Source organism: Microcaecilia unicolor, chromosome 3, assembly GCF_901765095.1.
Source record: "Microcaecilia unicolor chromosome 3, aMicUni1.1, whole genome shotgun sequence".
Classification (NCBI taxonomy): domain Eukaryota; kingdom Metazoa; phylum Chordata; class Amphibia; order Gymnophiona; family Siphonopidae; genus Microcaecilia; species Microcaecilia unicolor.
Window position 1 is genome coordinate 111,567,961 of NC_044033.1, and position 19,996 is coordinate 111,587,956.

Sequence of the window (19,996 nt, forward strand, 5' to 3'; positions counted from 1 at the left end):
TTAACTTACACTCACACAGGTCAACCTGCAGAGGCCGAGCCAGACCTCGTCTCGCCCAACTGCAAGCAGTAGTTCTGATTTCCTGAAGGGAAGTAGAATATTTTCCAACCATGCAATGGGGCAGAAGCAGAATGAGATCAGCCTATTCAGAATGAAGTAGTAACCTTACTCTCAAAACAGCTAATGCTGATATGGCCAAGTCCAAGAAAAAGCAACTCACACAAAACAAAAACTTCACAATTTTTATTAAAAAGGTAGAATGACACCAAATGAGTTATTTACATAGGTATATTCCTTCGGCTATGGCACTGTCCGATAATGTATTCACAATTTACTCTTAAATAAAAAAGAAAAAAAAATGCCAAGATTTTATTTCATATGGTTTTTAAAACAGACAGCTCCATACAGAAACGTGTACCCCCAACCCCCCCCCCCCCCAAAAAAAAAAAAAGTTGAATAGATAAGAAGTTGTCTTCAACTCTTCTCCCATTGCTCCTTGAAGGTCATTTAAATGAGATCAGCAACTGAACAAGAACAAAAGAATAGTGTAAGAATACAAATTGACAGGCTGTAAGGCTTGCTAGATTTCTAAGGGAATAAAAGCTTACTGGTCAATATTCAAAGGAAGTTATATATTCACTGGCAGCATGTGAACATGTAATTTCCTTATTCATCAAATCTTGACTACTGTACGGAGAGTATTAGGCCAAAAATCTCTATCATCAGTATAGTGAAGGGCGGAGAGAGGGGTTGAATGCACACCTAAATTAAACATAGCAGTGGCAATGGTGACCACACAATATGCACATTTAGTGCCTCAAACTACACCTCCAGTGGTGCTGAATATACACTGGTGTTTCTGTTTAAACTAACCTATTATGCGCTGCCACTTAAAATTTACCCCGTAGTAAATGAACACTAGCCATCTCTAGAAGACTAGGATAAAATCCACTAAGCCCAAGTAGACCATGTTGGTCTACTTGGTCTCAGTGCAACAAATCCAACTTCTGGCCCACGACTTGTAAGCGAGTTTGCGTCTAATTAACATATTACAACCTTTAACCAAGTGGTCACGTGGTGCCATGTCCGAGAGAGGACGCAGGGGCTGAGCTCTCCTGGCTTCTCCGCTCCGCCCTTAAACCTTTATCATTTGAATGACCAGACAACATTCCGGGGAGAGGAATTAGCGTCTATCTGGAAAGAATCAGTTTGATAATCAATTGAAGAATCATAGCAGCAAAATCTCTGCGTAAAGGTGTGGACCGCGCTCGGGGAGGAAAAGACAAGATGGCAACGGCGGCTAGCCCCACCGCCGCAGACCTTAGCTCAGCCTGGGTTATGGAGGTCACAGCTGAAGTGACGGCAGCAATGGAGCCTCTGTTAGATAGGCGGTTGCAGCCTATAAGCACTACATTAGAACAATTGCAAGAGCACTTGGACACTATCACTAGAGATTTGGTACAACAACAACGCACGAGCGACTTGGAAGATCACGTGAAGCACTTGGAGGAAGTATGTGATAACCTACAAACTAAAGTTGTAAATTATGAAGATAAGATAGAAGGGGGAAAGGGGAAATGGGACTTGATATACTGCCTTTCTGTGGTATTTTGCAACTACATTCAAAGCGGTTTGCATATATACAGGTACTTATTTTGTACCTGGGGCAATGGAGGGTTAAGTGACTTGCCCAGTGTCACAAGGAGCTGCAGTGGGAATCGAACCCAGTTCCCCAGGATCAAAGTCCGCTGCACTAACCACTAGGCTACTCCTTGAAAACTGGTCCAGGAGAAATAATCTTCGTCTGGTGGGTGTGCCGGAGTCAGTGGCGGAGAGAGATCTGATCGGGGTTCTGGAGGCCTGGCTCTCAAAGGATTTGCAGTTACCCATGCATGCTGGGCCTCTACGCATCAAAAGGGCGCACAGACTCGGACAATACCTACCAAATGCCCCTCAACCCAGAGTAGTTATGATGCGGGTTCTCAACTATGCTCATAAAATTTCCATCTTGAAAATGATCAGAGGTGGTAAGAACTTAACATATGATAATCATAAAGTGTTATGTTTCCAAGATTACTCAACTAAAGCTGCGGGGCAGAGGCGCAGTTTTGCTCCACTGGGTACACAGTTAGTGAATCGAAAAATCAGATTTGTGCTTCAATACCCGGCCCGTATAAGATTGATACATGGAAATAAAGTGATGCACTTTACAACTGTGAGCGCCACACAAGATTTTCTCTCTGGGCTGCAGACGCCACCCCCCCCCCCCCCCAAGCAGAAGCTGAGATATGAATCATGATGTGGCAAGGTGGATTATAATCCAGAAGGGACTCCAAGAGACTGGACATTAACAGTAGCAATGTGAGAAGCAGCGTGAATTGAGACGCTATAGTGCAGCTAGAGGATTTTAAATAGTTGGGACTGGGATATGTTGCCTTATAGTTTGGAACACAACAATAAAGCAGTTGGTGGGCTTGCAGATATGGGGTTTCCGCTGGCTTTGCATGACTGATCATTTGTGGAAGTAGAGCCCTGATGCAATGCTGAGGACATATTACAGCGTGGAATATACTAGACTTGCTCTTATATGGTGAGGGCCAGACTCACGGAGAAGGAACAGAGATATGGTTTTTGGTTTTTCTTCCCTCTTCTTTCTCTTGGTAAATATCAAATAGCTCTGTTCACATTGCTGAGGCTATTTTAAATATGCAGTCATGTCTGATGGGAGCTTTTTGGACAGTAAACAGGTCAATTATTTTGGTTGCCAGGGGGGAAGGGTACGCTGGCAGGGTTACAGGCATATATTTACCTTTTGATTTCTGTTAAATGTGAAGGGGGAGTGGGACCTTTCCCGATTCGTAACTATAATTGAATGCATAACCTTTTTTTTTCTGTACAGTCTGAATGGATGCTGTTTGGGTTATTGTGAGGGCAGACGGAGCGGGAGGGAGGTACGGCGCACGAGTGTAAGGTGGAAAGGCACTCACAGTGGGGGCACTGCCTCAAAGTTTTAAAGTGAGGGTGCACTATGGCAGTGTCAGCACTGGGCTCCGTGGATGACATCACCCACATGTGACAACATGCCTGCTTATCCTTGGAAAAGAGTATTTTATACAACAGAATTCCCAGAGTTGGAATTCTGTTACAAAAGGGTAAACAGAATCAAATCTGTAATTACACAACTCTCAAAGGACACATGGGAGGTAAAGCACCAAAGCCAGAAGAATCACGTCAAATTTTATCTGCAGCTCTCTACAGAGCTTCAGTTTCTACTGGAGAAGCAAAGCAGGGGAACATCTTGGTGCCTTAAGAATAAAGTTACCTCCAAGCCTGTGCATCAAAGGAACTTTTTTGTGTAGTAGTCACTATTTAGGCTAGTAAGGAAAAAGGGTACGGTGTGGTTTAAGATCTTGTTTATTTTAATATCCCCAAGTTCTAAACTGTCTCCATTAATACTATTTATTTTATGTTAGTTTTACAATTCAATGTATTCATATGGTAAATAGGGTTTTTTTTTAAATTTGTTGCCCTGCTTAAAGGACCCCCACGGGTCTTAGCCTCAATCCGGCAAAGGAAATAAGACAGCACCGAGAAGGAATATAAGTCTAAAGCTATCAGCTCTGTTTAGCTAAAAAAAAAAAATTAAATACATGATTTTAATTTAAGAAGAGACTAAGCTCTCCCGGGGCCTAAAACCAAAAACCAAGACTGCACAAACATACCACCTCTACCACCTGATGGAGACTAGGAACAGATGGACCATTGGTGTGACCCAGTATGACTACTCTTATGTTCTTATGACTGCCTCGGGGGACTGCACAGCCCACTTATAGGTTACTCAGAAGTCAGTGATCTCAATCTCCATCTGCTGGTAGACATAACCTATTTGTCTGTGTCGGTCTGGAAGGATGCTATAGAGCAGGGTTTTTAAAAATTTGATGCCCTCCTGAAGTGGCACCTGAAGAAGATAAATTAGAAGGCAAACTAGAATACTGTTACATAGGAGAAAATAAAAACATTTCAGACCTTATCAGTTAAGAGACAAAGGGCCCTGTTTACTAAGCCGCGCTATAGATGCACTTTTTAGTGTGCACCAATTAAGACACTCACTATATTCCTATGGGTGTCTCTAGAATTAACGTGCACTAAAAAAAAGTTTGTGTGAGGTGAGGTGAAGAAAGCTATTAGGGCTAAAAGAAACGCCTTCAGAAAATGGAAGAAGGAACCGTCTGAAAATAACAAGAAGCAGAATAAAGTGTGTCAAAGCAAATGCAAGGCACAGATAAAGAAGGCCAAGAGGGATTACGAAAAAAAGATAGCATTAGAGGCAAAAAAACATAGCAAAAATTTTCTTCGGTATATTAAAAGCAGGAAGCCGGCAAAAGAATCGGTTGGGCCGCTGGATGACCGAGGGGTAAAAGGGGTGATCAAGAAAGATAAAGACGTAGCGGAGAGATTGAATGAATTCTTTGCTTCGGTCTTCACTGAGGAAGATTTGTGTGGGATACCGGTGTCAGAAATGGTATTTCAAGCGGACGAATCGGAGAAACTTACTGACTTCATGGTAACCTGGAGGACATAATGGGGCAGTTCAGCAAACTGAAGAGTAGCAAATCTCCTGGACCGGATGGTATTCATCTTAGAGTACTGATAGAACTGAAAAATGAGCTTGCGGAGCTACTGTTAGTGATATGTAATTTATCCTTAAAATCGAGCGTGGTACCGGAAGATTGGAGGGTGGCTAATGTAACGCCGATTTTTAAAAAAGGTTCCAGGGGAGATCCGGGAAATTATAGACCGGTGAGTCTGACATCGGTGCCGTAGAAAATGGTAGAGACTATTATCAAAAACAAAATTACAGAGCACATCCAAGGACATGGATTACTGAGAACAAGTCAGCACGGCTTTTGTGTGGGAAAATCTTGCCTGACCAATTTACTTCAATTCTTTGAAGGAGTAAACAAACATGTGGACAAAGGGGAGCAGGTTGATATTGTGTATCTGGATTTTCAAAAGACGTTTGACAAGGTACCTCATGAAAGGCTACAGAGGAAATTGGAGGGTCGTGGGATAGGAGGAAATGTCCTATTGTGGATTAAAAACTGGTTGAAGGATAGGAAACAGAGAGTGGGGTTAAATGGGCAGTATTCACAATGGAGAAGGGTAGTTAGTGGGGTTCCTCAGGGGTCTGTGCTGGGACCGCTGCTTTTTAACATATTTATAATTTTTTTTTTTTTACATTTGTACCCCGCGCTTTCCCACTCATGGCAGGCTCCATGCGGCTTACATGCGGCAATGGAGGGTTAAGTGACTTGCCCAGAGTCACAAGGAGCTGCCTGTGCCTGAAGTAGGACTCGAACTCAGTTCCTCATTTCCCCAGGACCAAAGTCCACCACCCTACCCACTAGATTTAGAGATGGGAGTAACTAGCAAGATAATTAAATTTGCTGATGACACAAAGTTATTCAAAGTCGTTAACTCGCGACAGGATTGTGAAAAATTACAGAAGGACCTTACGAGACTGGAAGACTGGGCGGCTAAATGGCAGATGACGTTTAATGTGAGCAAGTGCAAGGTGATGCATGTGGGAAAAAAGAACCCGAATTATAGCTACGTCATGCAAGGTTCCACGTTAGGAGTTACGGACCAAGAAAGGGATCTGGGTGTCGTCGTCGATAATACACTGAAACCTTCTGCTCAGTGTGCTGCTGCGGCTAAAAAAAGCGAACAGAATATTGGATATCATTAGGAAAGGTATGGAAAACAGGTGTGAGGATGTTATAATGCTGTTGTAATCGCTCCATGGTGCAACCGCACCTTGAGTATTGTGTTCAATTCTGGTCGCCGCTTCTCAAGAAAGATATAGTAGAATTGGAAAAGGTGCAGCGAAGGGCGACTAAAATGATAGCAAGGATGGAACGACTTCCCTATGAAGAAAGACTAAGGAGGCTAGGGCTTTTCAACTTGGAGAAGAGACGGCTGAGGGGAGACATGATAGAGGTATATAAAATAATGAGTGGAGTGGAACAGGTGGATGTGAAGCGTCTGTTCACGCTTTCCAAAAATACTAGGACTAGGGGGCATGCAATGAAACTACAGTGTAGTAAATTTAAAACAAATTGGAGAAAATATTTCTTCACCCAACGCGTAATTAAACTCTGGAATTCGTTGCCGGAGAACGTGGTGAATGCGGTTAGCTTAGCAGAATTTAAAAAGAGGATAGACAGTTTCCTAAAGGACAATTCCATAAACCACTACTAAATGGCCTTGGGAAAAATCCACAATTCCAGGAACAACATGTATAGAATGTTTGTACGTTTGGGAAGCTCGCCAGGTGCCCTTGGCCTGGATTGGCTGCTGTTGTGGACAGGATGCTGGGCTCGATGGACCTTTGGTCTTTTCCCAGTGTGGCATTACTTATGTACAGAGTGGCTTAAGTAAACAGGGCCCATAGGTCTGTTCCTTACAGAAGGCAAAATAGGAGTTTTAAAATGTATACCCTTCTATTGATCAGCAAGAGATTTATAGGACGGGTCATATTTTGTCCACCACCTTCTGAGCAATTTGGGATTTGGCATTGTTTTGCCATCTAAACATTTCAAAGAATGTATAATGCAATGCTCTGATCACCAAATAACCACAGGAGAAGAAAGAAAATTATGAGTTTTAAACCACCTATGAAAATATGTAACTCAGGATTTCCTGGAGACTATGTCAGATTCAGGATAAAGCCACAGTTACAGAGGTCTAGTCAGAACAAAAGCACCTTGTTATCCTGGTTCGCAGCAGTGGGCTTCTAATACAACCCCCCCCCCCCCCCACCACAACCAAAACAAGTGTGTGGGGGGGGGGGGGAGGAGGGGGGAGAGTTAGGAAAAGGAAAGGGAAAGGGGGTGATGGGACTTGCTATTCATCCATTCCTTATTTAAATAATATCAGACACCACGAACAGAAACTGGATACAACACTCAATGAACACCGAGTGTGAAGACATGTCAGGATATAAGTACAACATTTTTATCTGGCATGTATAAACGTTACATAAGTGTTATGGTTTCTGTGGCACAGAAACCATAACACTTATGTAACATTTATAGGCCATCTCAAAGACCCTTTGGAAAAAGTGAAAATGTAAATTGGCTGGTATGCTATACAGATTGTACTATATAAGCAGCTCATAGCTTGCAGGTACCTTTGCAGGTAAATCCAATAAATTTCAGAGGCTTTTACTTATATATACACACCATCGTTTGCTTGAAGACAGCACATCAATAAAAATCAGCAGGCATAGGCTGAAACACAGACTGTGTTGAGTCCACCTTCAAGTGAAGCCTGCTGGTTTTTTCTCTTTTTTTTAATTGATGTGCTATCTTCAAGCAATGTTGGTGTATAAATAAATAAAAGTCTTGTGCTTTTACCTTGGCTCTTTGCACTGGTCATTCCCACCCCTTATTTTGCCTGCTTTGACTTTTGTGGGACTGTTTGGCTTTCTGTTTGCTACTGGACCACAAATTTCTGATCAATTTACTATTTACAGACTGCCAAAAGAAATCATTTATTCTCTTGGAAGTATTAAAAGTACCTATAGGTCCAGTGACAGGTTTCACAAAATAATGTATACTGTTATATGACCAGGTAAAGAACGTGTGGGAAGTCTTTGCTTTGGCAGCCACTTACCATTCATGGGCATTTCATCGATCTGTGTGGAATAGTACTGCTCAATATCTCGGAGGATACGGATATCATCATTCTTTACAAAGTTGATAGCAACACCTTTCCGGCCATAACGACCTGATCTGCCAATTCTGTTTATAAGGAAATGCCACAAAAGGTGTAACTGCAGTCAGACCATGCTCACCTATGCAGATTTGAAAATCCACATTATGTCACTTACACAAGCTATTTCCTAACGAACATTTAGTGTGAGTTACTATATTTTTTAACTACGTTAAAATGTCTAGATTAATCAGGTATGACCAGAACTTCAAATTAGTGTTCTAACAACAGGTGTGTGATCATCTCTCTCTAGCTTCCCATAAAGCGAAGATGCTTACCTCTAGCAGGTATTCTCCAAGGACAGCAGGCTGATTGTTCTCACATTTGGGTCGACGTCCATGTCGGCCCAGGATCAGAAGTCTTCTGGCGTGCGAGCGGCGCACACCGCGCATGCGCGGACCAGTTTCCCGCCCGTCACGTAAGGACCTCAGTCTAGTTCAAAAGCAAGAGGAGAACTATGAACAACTCCAAAGGGGAGGAACAATCAGCCTGCTGTCCTCAGAGAATACGTGCTACAGGTAAGTATCTTCGCTTTCTCCAAGGACAAGCAGGCTGCTTGTTCTCACACTTGGGGTATCCCTAGCTGCCAGGCTCACTCAATTTTCTTGAAATGAAGAACAAAAAAAAGAAAAAAAGAAGCGGTAACGCGAAGACTCTCTCCTGGGCCGAGAGGAACACAGCGGAAAAAACGTGTCACCTCAGACGCGGAGAAAAAGAAACTGAGGTCCTTACTCACGCGACGGGCAGGAAACCGGTGCATGCTGCTCTCAAGCCAGAAGACTCTGCAAGACTTAAGATTTTTGCTAGCAAAACTTCCGATCCTGGGTTGACGTGGACATCGACCCAAGTGTGAGAACAAGCAAACTGCTTGTCCTCGGAGAAAGGTCATAACTCGAAAATGCATAGATTTTGCTAAGTGGCAAATAAAGACCCGTTTCAGAGTACAATGTTAAAACCCCAACAGTGGCGTTCCTGGCCTGGATGGCACCCGGGGCGGAGCGCCGATGCGCCCCCCCCCCCACTAGATGACACCCCCCCGGGTGCACGCTGCAGCACGCGCCTGCTCCTCCGAGTTCGCTAAACTACGTTCGTTCGCTGCAGCTCCCTCTGCCTCAGAACAGGAAGTAACCTGTCCCGGGGCAGAGGGAACTGCAGCGAACGAAGTTTTGCGAACTCGGAGGAGCAGGCGCGCGCCGTGGCACCCCCCAGCGGCGTGCACCCTGAACAGACCGCCCCCACCGCCCCCCCCTTGGTACGCCACTGAACTGCAATACACATAGGCAGTAAATATAAAGAAATACCTGTGAATATACAGTTCTCTGTTGTTGGGCAGGTCATAGTTTATGATTAGGGATACCTGGGGGACATCCAAACCTCTGGCCCAAACATCTGTAGAAATGAGCACTCGACTGAAAGGAAAAAAAAAAAAAAAAAGGTTATTTCCCTCCAGCTTTATGGAATGAAGTCATCACACCTTAAACAAGGGCAATAGAAACAAAAAGAAAGCTGAACATAAGCACAACCTGTGCCAGGGCTGCTGGTTCAATGGACCTTTTCAAATCTCTGCCAGTCCTGAAAGGAGATCTAGCAGTTTACTAGAGGAGCTGCTAAAATACAGCTTAATCCACTCTCATTTGAACAAGACACAGCTTGGCTTCCTTTTAAAGCCCCCGTTTTCAGTGTGATCCTTGAGACAGGCCCTCCTCACAGTCCAAATATGGCTACACTGGACTTTCTAATTTCCATGGCTGACGACTGAAGATTTTTTTTTTTTTGACTCTCTGGTTTTCGGTCACTTGGAAATCCTGTCCAGTTTGTTTTGCTGTTTTGCAATTGTTTACTTGCTTCTAGTTTTAAATGGAATGATCACAGTACGCTATAAGAAAGGTCTGTGACCTCCTGTGGCAGCTTAGGGGGTACATTCTGTGCAGTTTTCAAACTGCTGCTGCAAGTCTATGCAACATATAGATCTATAAATTATTTACCCCCCACCCCAGTTTATTAAACCACGCGGCAATGCCAACACAGTCCATTCAAAGTGAATAGGCTATGTTGGCATTAGCGCACCGTCAGCCGCTAGTGTGGCTTAGTAAACGGGGGGGGGGGGGGGGTTAATATATTCATTTAAATGTTCTAATTTGAAAAATATGTTTCTATCTTTATGTACGTATGCTATTACTTTGCTTACTTTCTCCCTTCTTTAGGTGCATTTCTCTAGAGAACATGCTTATTTCAGATGGTCATTGTCTATTGATCTGACCATACACACACTTCTGTTGTGTATGCACAAATCAACATGCATAGGACTAAAGCACTACAGCAGGGAAGAAAGAAGCAGTAAGCTGCTAGGAGGATGGGCCAGTAGAGAAAAGTCAGTATCACAGGGACTTAAAGCCCTAACATAAAAAGAAACAGGTGGTGGAAGAATCAGTATGCCGATGGGGACCCAACTCCCTCCAGCACAGAAATGTGTCCTTCAGTAGTGGCATCGTTTATTATTTATTTATTTACTAGACCATCACTTATTACAAAGGTAAATCAGAACGGTTTACAATATAAAATAACATTAAAATGACATTAAGACAATAAAATAGACATTCTCTGAAATCCATTTATGATAGAAAAGCACTGCAAAAAATCAACACACATACAGATTTCACAAGCTATAATCATAAAAACATTAATAAAAACAACAGTTTTTTCCCCCTCTGTTTCTATTTTAAGCATTTTTTTCAAATGACTCCCGAAAGAAATGTGTTTTTAAAGCTTTACGAAAATGAGTATAAGAATCTTCAAGCCTAAGTTCTTTAGGAAGACAATTCCAAAGTGAGGGAGCTAAGAAAAAAAATGCCGATGTTCGCGTTGATTTCCATCTAGCTTTACATGGGGATGGAATTACAAGTCTATTATCTGTCAATGACCGAAGTGTCCGAGTTGGTGTATAGGGGATAGTAAGGTTAGACAGATATGATGGACTAGATGAATAAAAAACTTTGTGTGTCAGTGTCAGAACTTTGAATGTTATCCCTTGCTTCTATTGGAAGCCAGTGCAATTGATTTAACAATGGAATGATCCTGACATATTTTGAAGCTCTACAGATAATACAAGTTGCTGTATTTTGTATCATCTGTAATCATTTTAGATTAAGTTTTGAAAGACCTGCATACACTATATTACAATAATCTAAATGTGATAAAATATAAGCGTAAGTTAGTGTAAGCAAAGAGGATTTATCTAGAGTTTCTAATCGAGCGTAATTTACGTAGTTGATAGAAAGATTTCTTTATCACGTACCGTAGGTATTTGTTTACCAAACAAAATAGGTGTTAATGGAATAGATCCAGGGCCCGTTATCCATGATGTTATTTTTTCTGGATTTAGTACTAATTTATGCTTCGTTAGCCAATCAGCCACCTTTTCAAGGCAGATTTGAATAGGCGTTAGATCAATGTTTATTGCCTTCACATAGTGAATTAGGAGGAAATCGTCCGCGTATGAATAAAAACTAATACCTAAAGACTGGATGAGCAATGAAAGTGGACTAACGTATAAATTAAATAACATAGGAGATAAAACCGATCCTTGAGGTACCCCACAAAAACTGAAGTATGAATTTGAAGTAGATTGATTTTGAATAACTTTGAACAAATGATTTGTAAGGTAAGAAGCAAACCAGTCATAAATCGTACCTGAAATCCCAATTTCCTTTAGCCGTTGTAATAATAAAGTATGGTCTATCAGATCAAAAGTTGCGGACAGATCAAGTGAAACAACTAGTGCAATAATATATCCTTGCTCTAGTCTAGAATGGATTTCACTTAAAAATGATGTTAAAACCGTTTCTGTGCTGTAACCTTTTCTAAAACCTGATTGTCTCGGATGTAATAAATTCTTCATCTCGACGTAGGATTGCAGTTGCTTAAACACAACCATTTCCAATATTTTAGATACACATGGTATAAACTGGAAACTGGACGATAGTTTCCCGGAAACTGAGGATCTAATGTAGGTCTCTTTAATATAGGCTTTACCAAAGCCTCTTTAAGAACTTGAGGGACTAGTCCTTCTATGAGGCTTTTTGTAATGATCTAGTGAAGATAACTTTGCACTTCTAAAGAAGGATTTTTTTAACCAAGATGATAGTATTGGATCTAGTGGATTGTAGGTTAATGAGAGTTGTGAAATAGTTATTAAAAGAGAAGTTAAGGATGGAATCTCAAATGTAGTCCATTGTTCTGACAATGATATAGTACAAACCATCTCTGGTACTACTGACTTAATCAAGTTGGCTCTTAATGTGTCTATTTTAGATAAAAAAAAAAATTTGGCCAGTAGTTCGGACTCTATAAAACCATCTACAGTAGCCATTTTGGGTTTACTTGTCAACTGATTCATTATAAAAAATAATTGTTTGGATGAATTTGATGCAGATGGAATTTGTTTTGAAAAATACGAGATCTTAGCTAACTATCTGCGATACGTAGTATTGTTGGCACTGTTTACAAACATTTCTAAACTCAGTTGATTTATTTTTTCTCCACAAACGCTTTGCTCTACGCACCTGTTGTCTACATAGTTTTAGACTGCCATGATACCATGGCTGAGAAGGTTTTATTCCCTGTTTAATTATTTTGCTGGGGGCAATGACATCCAGGGCTGTTGCAAGTACCTGGTTCCAAGTAGATATCTGCTCTTCTAGTGATAAATCATCAAAGTTATTTGGAAATCTATTGGCCAAAGAAGGTAGTGTCATTGGATCTATTTTCCTTAAACCCCTAGATCGAGAGTAGGGTAAAATTGTTCTGTCTACGGATTGAGGAAATACTAATTTAAAACAGAGTAAAAAGTGATCTGACCATGAAACTGGCATAATATCAATATTGGAACACTGTAGTTTTCCTGATCTATTAGTCATCACTAAATCAAGAGTATGACCGACAATGTGAGTAGGTATATTTACATGTTGCGTGATATCAATATCCTCTAAAAATTTGAGAAATCTTTTAGCTCGATAATCAGTATTATTATCTACATGTGTGTTAAAATCTCCCCACAACAAAAGAGAAGGAGCCCATGGAGGTTCTCAGACCCACCGGTGAAAGTAGTGGTTCCTACAGAGTAGCACAGACTAAGGCCATAGGTGGTACTGGGTACCTGGACCCTATCAGCAGGTGACAGGAGACTCCAGGTCCTTCTATCCCAATGGGAGCTGCTGGCAGGAGCAGACTGGAAGCAATTTATAGTGGCTAAAGGGAAGTGGGAGGGAGAAGAAGGAATGGAGGGATAAAGAGAAAGCACAGGGGAGGGGAGAATTTGTCACTGAACTACTAAGATATATAGGGATGTGGAGACAAGGATGGAGAGCAGAGATGCAAGAAATAATGCTGTGATCCATTCATTATATGGAAATTGCTGACTTTGGAACAGCTTAATGGACTCAGGAGAGAGACCTTGGGGTGTTGGTGTCTGAGGATCTAAAGGTGAAGAAACAATGCGACAAGGCAACGGCCGTAGCCAGAAGGATGCTAGGCTGTGTAGAGAGGGGCATAACCAGCAGACGAAAGGAGGTGTTGATGCCCCTCTAAAAGTCATTGGTGAGGCCCCACTTGGAGTACTGTGTTCAGTTTTGGAGGCCGTATCTTGCTGAAGCGGTGCAAAGACGAAGCAGTGCAAAGAAAAGCTACAAAAATGGTATGGGATTTGCGTTGCAAACCATACAAGGGGAGACTTGCTGGCCTGAACAAGTATACCTTGGAGGAAAGAAGAAACAAGGGTGACGTGATACAGCTGTTCAAATATTTGAAAGGCATTAATCTGCAAATGAACCTTTTTCGGAGACGAGAAGGCGGTAGAACTAGAGGACATGAATTGAGGTTGAAGGGGGGCAGACTCAGGACTAATGTCAGGAAGTATTTTTTTCACGGAGAGGGTGGTGGAAATGTTGAATGCCCTCCCGCGGGAGGTGGTGGAGATGAAAACAGTAATGGAATTCAAACATGCATGGGATAAACACAAAGGAATCCTGTTTAGAAGGAATGGTTCCGCGGAATCTTAGTGGAGGTTGGGTGGTGACGCCGGAAATTGGGAAACAAAACGGGAGCTGGACAGACTTCTACGGTCTATGCTCTGATTGTGACTGGATAGGGATGAGCTGGAGTGTAAATTTTAAGGGCTTCGACGTTAGCTTCAGAACTTAGTACAAGAACAGTGCTGGGCAGACGTCTACAGTCTGTGCCCTGAGAAAGGCAAGGACAAATCAAATTCGGGCACACATACCATGTAAATGAGTTTATCTTGTTGGGCAGACTGAATGGACCGTATAGGCCTTTATCTGCCTTCATTTACTATTATGTTACTATGACACCAGAAGAGATGGTGTTACCCTTCCCAACTAGTCCAAAGATTTTTTTGTTTTGTTTAAACATTCACAAACTCTTTAGAAATATTTTATTGTATTTTGCTGAAAGACACTCCCAGTATAGTTTATGTTCAGTCTCCCCCTTCTCCCATGGTCATCAGCTAAATACAACCTCCCTCCCCCAAGGGGTTGATCATTGCTAATGTGCCTTCATTAAAAAAAGAAAATCTTATCCCTATGCTATGCACTCAGCTTTAATCACCAAGGCACTAAATGATCTGCAGATTACATAACATCACACCTGCCTGTGGATGTGTTGAAGCGTTACAGCTCCTATGATTTTCATTTAGGAGAAAAACTCCAAATAGCAAGGAGCTTCTCAGGTGACACAGGATGACCGGTGGCCAGGACAAATGTACAAAGGCAACTTTCCTTACAGGAAAACTGTGCAAAAGTAGAAACACCCTTATGACTAAATACTGAAATATACAGGAAACCTCAGCTGGCGTACATAAGCTGAGGAAGGGGTGAAGATTCAAAACAAATCACTAAGAGAAAAAGTCAAACAGTACTACAAGAGACTAACTAAAATTTGATTCCGCTTTAACACAGATAAGATACAAGCTATCAATCAGCTTGCAGTCCTTGCATCCTCATACAGCTCTGGAGCCAGACCGGCTAATAAAACAAAACAGAAAACTGGATATAAGAACAAGAATAATCCTCCACGTCAGGACAGTATATCCCAACAGCAGAAGGAATGCATTTTACAGAAACCAAATACACATGCAGAGCTACTATTGTAGGTCTCCAGGCCTACTTAACAGTATCAACAGATCCAAATACGGGAATAAGGTTTTCTAAAACGAGTGACATGTGTGTGGCCAAGATGACTTGTTTCTTTAAAAGAGGAGGTTAAATTGCTTCCTAAACATTACATCTGCTTTGAGGCTGGAGTAACTTTGTGCATGTATATGCTAGTAAGAAAAAACATTTATGCCAAGCAGTGTGTGTCACTCAAGGACAGTTTATTCTTGCAGGCCAGGCACTTCTTTTTCTCCGATTTAGCTCAGATTATTTTCAAAATGGAAAACTCATTCTTTGATTTTGAAAGAAGTGCAGATGAGGGGACTGAAACTGGGCTGACTACTTTGGTGGTTGTGGAGAAACTAAATTGTTCCGAGAGACACTGCTGAGCAGGAAATCTAGAACAAGACTCAGAAACCATTTCCAGAGGTTTCTGAGCTCTGGTACAGGGGACCAGCTCATCTCCATCAGGTAGTGACATCACTCACATTGTGATTCTGCTTGTCCATGGAGAAATGTATTTCTTACCATCAGTACCAAGTGGCTAATCTGTACAACTTATAGGGGCCCTTTTACAAAGTGGAGGAGTGGCCTAGTGGTTAGGGTGGTGGACTTTGGTCCCGGGGAACTGAGTTTGATTCCCACTTCAGGCACAGGCAGCTCTTTGTGTCTCTGGGCAAGTCACTTAACCCTCCATTGCCCTATGTAAGCCGCATTGAGCCTGCCCATGAGTGGGAAAGCGCGGGGTACAAATGTAAAAAAAAAAAAAAAGCGGTGATTCCCACCCCAGCGTGCGCCATTTCTGGTGCTACAAAAATATTTTTATTTTTGTAGTGCCAGTGTGTACCCAGCGGTAACTGGGCAATGCCACATGCTGACCAGTTACTGCCAGGGTAGCATGGGAGCCCTTACCGCCACCTCAATGGGTGGCAGCAAGTGCTCCCACCCGAAATGAAAAAAAAAAAAAAAAAAACTGACTTTTACCTGCTGCGGTAAAAGGGGGCCTCAGCACACATCAAAACCGAGCTGCCAGCGCAAGCCCCCTTTCACTGAAGCTTCGTAAGGATCCCATAGTAAAAGAGGATTCTTAAGTACCAAGAAATGCAATCAGAGACCAAGAAAATGTGGCAGCACTTATTAATACTTGCCTTGCACCAGATCTGAATTCTTTCATGATAGATTCCCTCTCCTTCTGTGGCATGTCTCCATGCATTGAGGAAACTGTGAAGTTGGCTTCTCTCATTTTTTCCGTTAGCCAGTCAACCTACAGAAAACCATAAATGACAGCTGTACAAAGATCAACCAGGACAAAGCACAAGCTAAAAGGGTATTGCCCAACTGGGCCTGTGTTTAATATTACACCTTCCTGCAATAACAAAATGTTGGGTTCTGGGCATTAGGATATTACCACTCCTTTGCTCTCAATTTCTACTGTAGAATGGTAAAAAAAAAATGATTAGTTACAAAAAGAGAAATAATTTAAAGATATTCTAAAGCAATATGGTAGTAGACCGGCAACAAACCATCTTACTCTTAAGACAGCAACCATCATAATTTGTTCACACTTGAACAGACCATCACACTGCTTATATGAGCAGATACCTGTGCCTGAGAGGTTCCACTTCAGCAGCCAATGTTCTGAACCGCTGTGGTCTGGGATGGTTCCATGTTATCACTAATACAATTCTGTTATAGTTTTTCTGTCACATGTCAATTATCTAGTAGCAGAATGCATTCTCTTCAGCTAGCAAACTTCACTGCCCTTGCAGAAACAGATATTTGAGTTAAGAGTTTTTGTGCCAAGTTTCCATAATTCATTAAGAATACACTGACAATCACATTGAGTGGGGTGCAAATGGGGGAAACTAAACCCTAGAAGCCAAGTACTACTACTACTAAACATTTCTAAAGCACTACTAGGGTTACGCAGCGCTGTACAGTTTAACATAGGACAGTCCCTGCTCAAGGAGCTTACAATCTACTGGCTGAACACAAGGATCCCACAAAGAGAATGACAAGAGACAACATAGTGGGAAACAGGAGGCTCAGCAAACAATGTGACTTGAAATAAAACAGTACTTTTGTTGCAGATAAAACAATCCTTAGGTTGTACAAAACTCTTTTCTTTCAATGCTGTTACAGTCCATGTCGAGTCTTTTCTAACAGAATTGAAAGAACAGAGTTTTGTACAACCTAAGGATTGTTTTATCTGCAATGAAAGTACTGTTTTATTTCAAGTCCCATTGTTTGCTAAGCCTCCATCCGTTTCCCCAACACCTTGTCTCTGGAAGCTAAACCCTGTCATGAAGACAGTGATTTACAAACATGTCAACAAATCGATCAAATTTTTGCTGTGTAAGAAAGCTGACATAGGTGTGCAGGGCCTGTCATGTAACATATAGTAACACAGTAGTATAGCAGATGATGGCAGAAAAAACCCATACAGTCCATCCATACCAAAAGAGAGACACTAAAAGCCATAAAACAAAATATAGTTAGCTAAAGTAAAAATATATTTTTCTTCTCTATGAGAACTAATTTGTTGTAACACAAATCAAAGAAATGTGCTCTCACATTCTACAGGGAAAAGTGGATGAATCCTTTTCCATCAACAAGCAGGAGAGTCAGACACAAAAGTGGGTGTAAAGTTCTGAGCATATGCTGCACTTCCCACACACTCAGCCTCCTCAGCTTTCTTTCTTCCGCTCTGCCAAATGGACATATAACAGAGGTCTCCCAACAGAACTTTGTTTTTACTTATTTTTCCAGTAAACCATTGAAGTTTGACTTTATTAATACTTTAGGCACTGCAAACAACTTTCTTCAGCTTTCAAAATGTTCTCTTCATTTGTGCCTGTTTTGTGCAGAAAGCTTCCACTTGGAAGACTACATCCCGTTCTGCTTCTATTGAAGGGGTCTCAGTCATGCCCCAAAGGACTGTATGTTGTGCACAGGCATGCTAACAGCATAACAAATAACAGGTCAGAACATCCCCATCATCACCAGGACCACCTTCGTAGCTTTCTTTCTGTTGTGGTAGTATACAGCACAACCCAAGTCATTAGAGGATAGCCTCCATTTGTTACTCATCTCAAACTGCTGCCTCAGACAACTACCTCCCACCTGAGCAGAAGCCTAAGAGGTTCAGATGCAGAAGAACATTATATAGAGTGTTTCTTCTTACCGTTTATTTGAAGGTTCTAAATTCAATCAAAGCTGCCCTTATTCAAGGTAGCGCAGGACTTCAACAAATGGCCTCCTCTGTGCAGTCAGTTCCCTCATCCTCTGCACAATGGCCTAGCACACAACAGAGCCTTCTAGGAGCACATGCCTATAGCCACAATTTATCAACTGTCCTTCTGCACAGAGTTCTAAGCTTATGCTGCGTAGTCACTACAACCTTCCTCTGCATAGCCAATTCTTCCTCTCTGTGCACTGCCAGAATATTTGTTGTACCCACCCAGCAGAGATGGTCCCAGCTTATTTCTTCCTGCAAGACATGCTCAAGTGCTATGGAGAGGATTGCTCTAAAAAGGAATCTCTTTTCCAGTTGGGAGTTTGATCATAACTACTTGGACACAGTGCAATGTTTTGCTTTGAAGCTCAATTATTCTATTTTCTGTTCTGCTGTTTGTTTCAGCTTTGGATGAATATATATTCATGGTCTGGTTATGTGCTTTCACAGTGGAGCTCAGTTAATCAAATGTTCTGCTTTACTAGTTATGGTACTTGCTCAACATGTTTTGTTGAGGCTTAACCATTTTCTTGTATTAAGCTACACTGTCTTTTTAATGTTCACTGATGTGCTCCATAATAGTGAAATTCTACCTTTTACTCACAACTAAACTGTGTAAAGTGAATAAATCTTGCCATCTAGCCTTGACTCTTTTCCTTCTGTCCTACTGAAGAAGTAGCTTTCATTTCCATGGTCATTATTTCAAAATGGAGAGCACAATATCAACGATATAAATCTCAGTACTTAACTGTCTTAAGTACTGAGATGTATATCTCTAATTTTATCAACTCGGTAAAATTTTCATAGTCACCCAATAACACCATTCAAAAGCAAAGGCCTTAACAAGGCACACCACTTGTGTGTATTTCTGACCAAGTCTGAACTACCGTGCTTCTGATTGCTCTTTCACATGTACTATAAAAGCACTCAAAAACATCAGCCAAACCCAAAATGGAAAAATTTAAAAGGTCACTAAGGGATGATAAAGTAGTTCCTAGCACAGTAGTTTACAAAAACAAAAAACACACACACACACACAAAAGGATTGGACTTTACTTCCAGAAGAACTATAACGTTATAAACCTGAGTCTTTATATTTTCCACTACATGCCACCAGAAAGCAAAATCACTCAGGTGTTCTTTGAGGACAGCAGGCCAAGTATTCTCACAGTTGGGTGACGTAATTCCACAGAGTCCAGTGTGCATGCTGACTAGAGATATTAACACAAAACTTTCTAGCAGCGTCCCACTGCACTAGTGCCTTCCCACCCAATGTATGAGCACAGGTCCCTCATTCATTTCAAAAAGCTAAAGAATACAACTCCAAGGGGAGGTGGGAGGGTATGTGAGAATACTTGTCCTGCTGTCCTCGGAAAACAATTACTACAGGTGAGTAACTTTGCCTTCTCAGAAGACAAACAGCCTTCGTATTCTCACATCTGGAAATCCCTACATATCAGGCTCACCAAAAACGCTAGAAAAATAGGGACTTGAAATGTCGAGGCCTTGAAGACAATTAACCTGAAAACTAAATACATTCTAGTGATGAAGGTACAGCCTGGAACAGAATAAAACTGGGCATAGGGGGTGGAGTTGGATTCTAGACACTGAACAAGTTTTGCAGGGCTGCTTGCTTGAATCGGCTGTCATGTCGGGTATCCTGCACAAGGCAGTAAGGCGATGTGAATGTGTGGATAGATGACCATGTCGCAGCTTTGCAAATCTCCTCTATGGCAGCTCACCTCAAGAGGGCTACCGAAGTAGCCATGGCTCTGACATTATGAGCCCTAACATGACCATCGAGAGTCAGCCCAGCATG

The 19,996-nt window shown here is 41.8% G+C and overlaps 1 protein-coding gene across 1 annotated transcript in view; it reads right to left on the reverse strand.

Annotated features, from left to right (window-relative positions):
• Positions 1 to 228: 228 nt before the first annotated feature.
• EIF4A3 (eukaryotic translation initiation factor 4A3) overlaps positions 229 to 19,996 on the reverse strand; it is a 75,685-nt gene continuing 55,917 nt past the window's right edge. Inside the window, exons 9-12 of the mRNA XM_030196283.1 lie at positions 16,091 to 16,206; positions 9,078 to 9,185; positions 7,678 to 7,805; positions 229 to 524 (exon numbers count right to left, since the gene is read on the reverse strand). Of these exons, the coding sequence (XP_030052143.1) occupies positions 508 to 524; positions 7,678 to 7,805; positions 9,078 to 9,185; positions 16,091 to 16,206 (369 nt within the window). The 3' untranslated portion in view covers positions 229 to 507. The remainder of the gene's footprint in view (positions 525 to 7,677; positions 7,806 to 9,077; positions 9,186 to 16,090; positions 16,207 to 19,996) is intronic.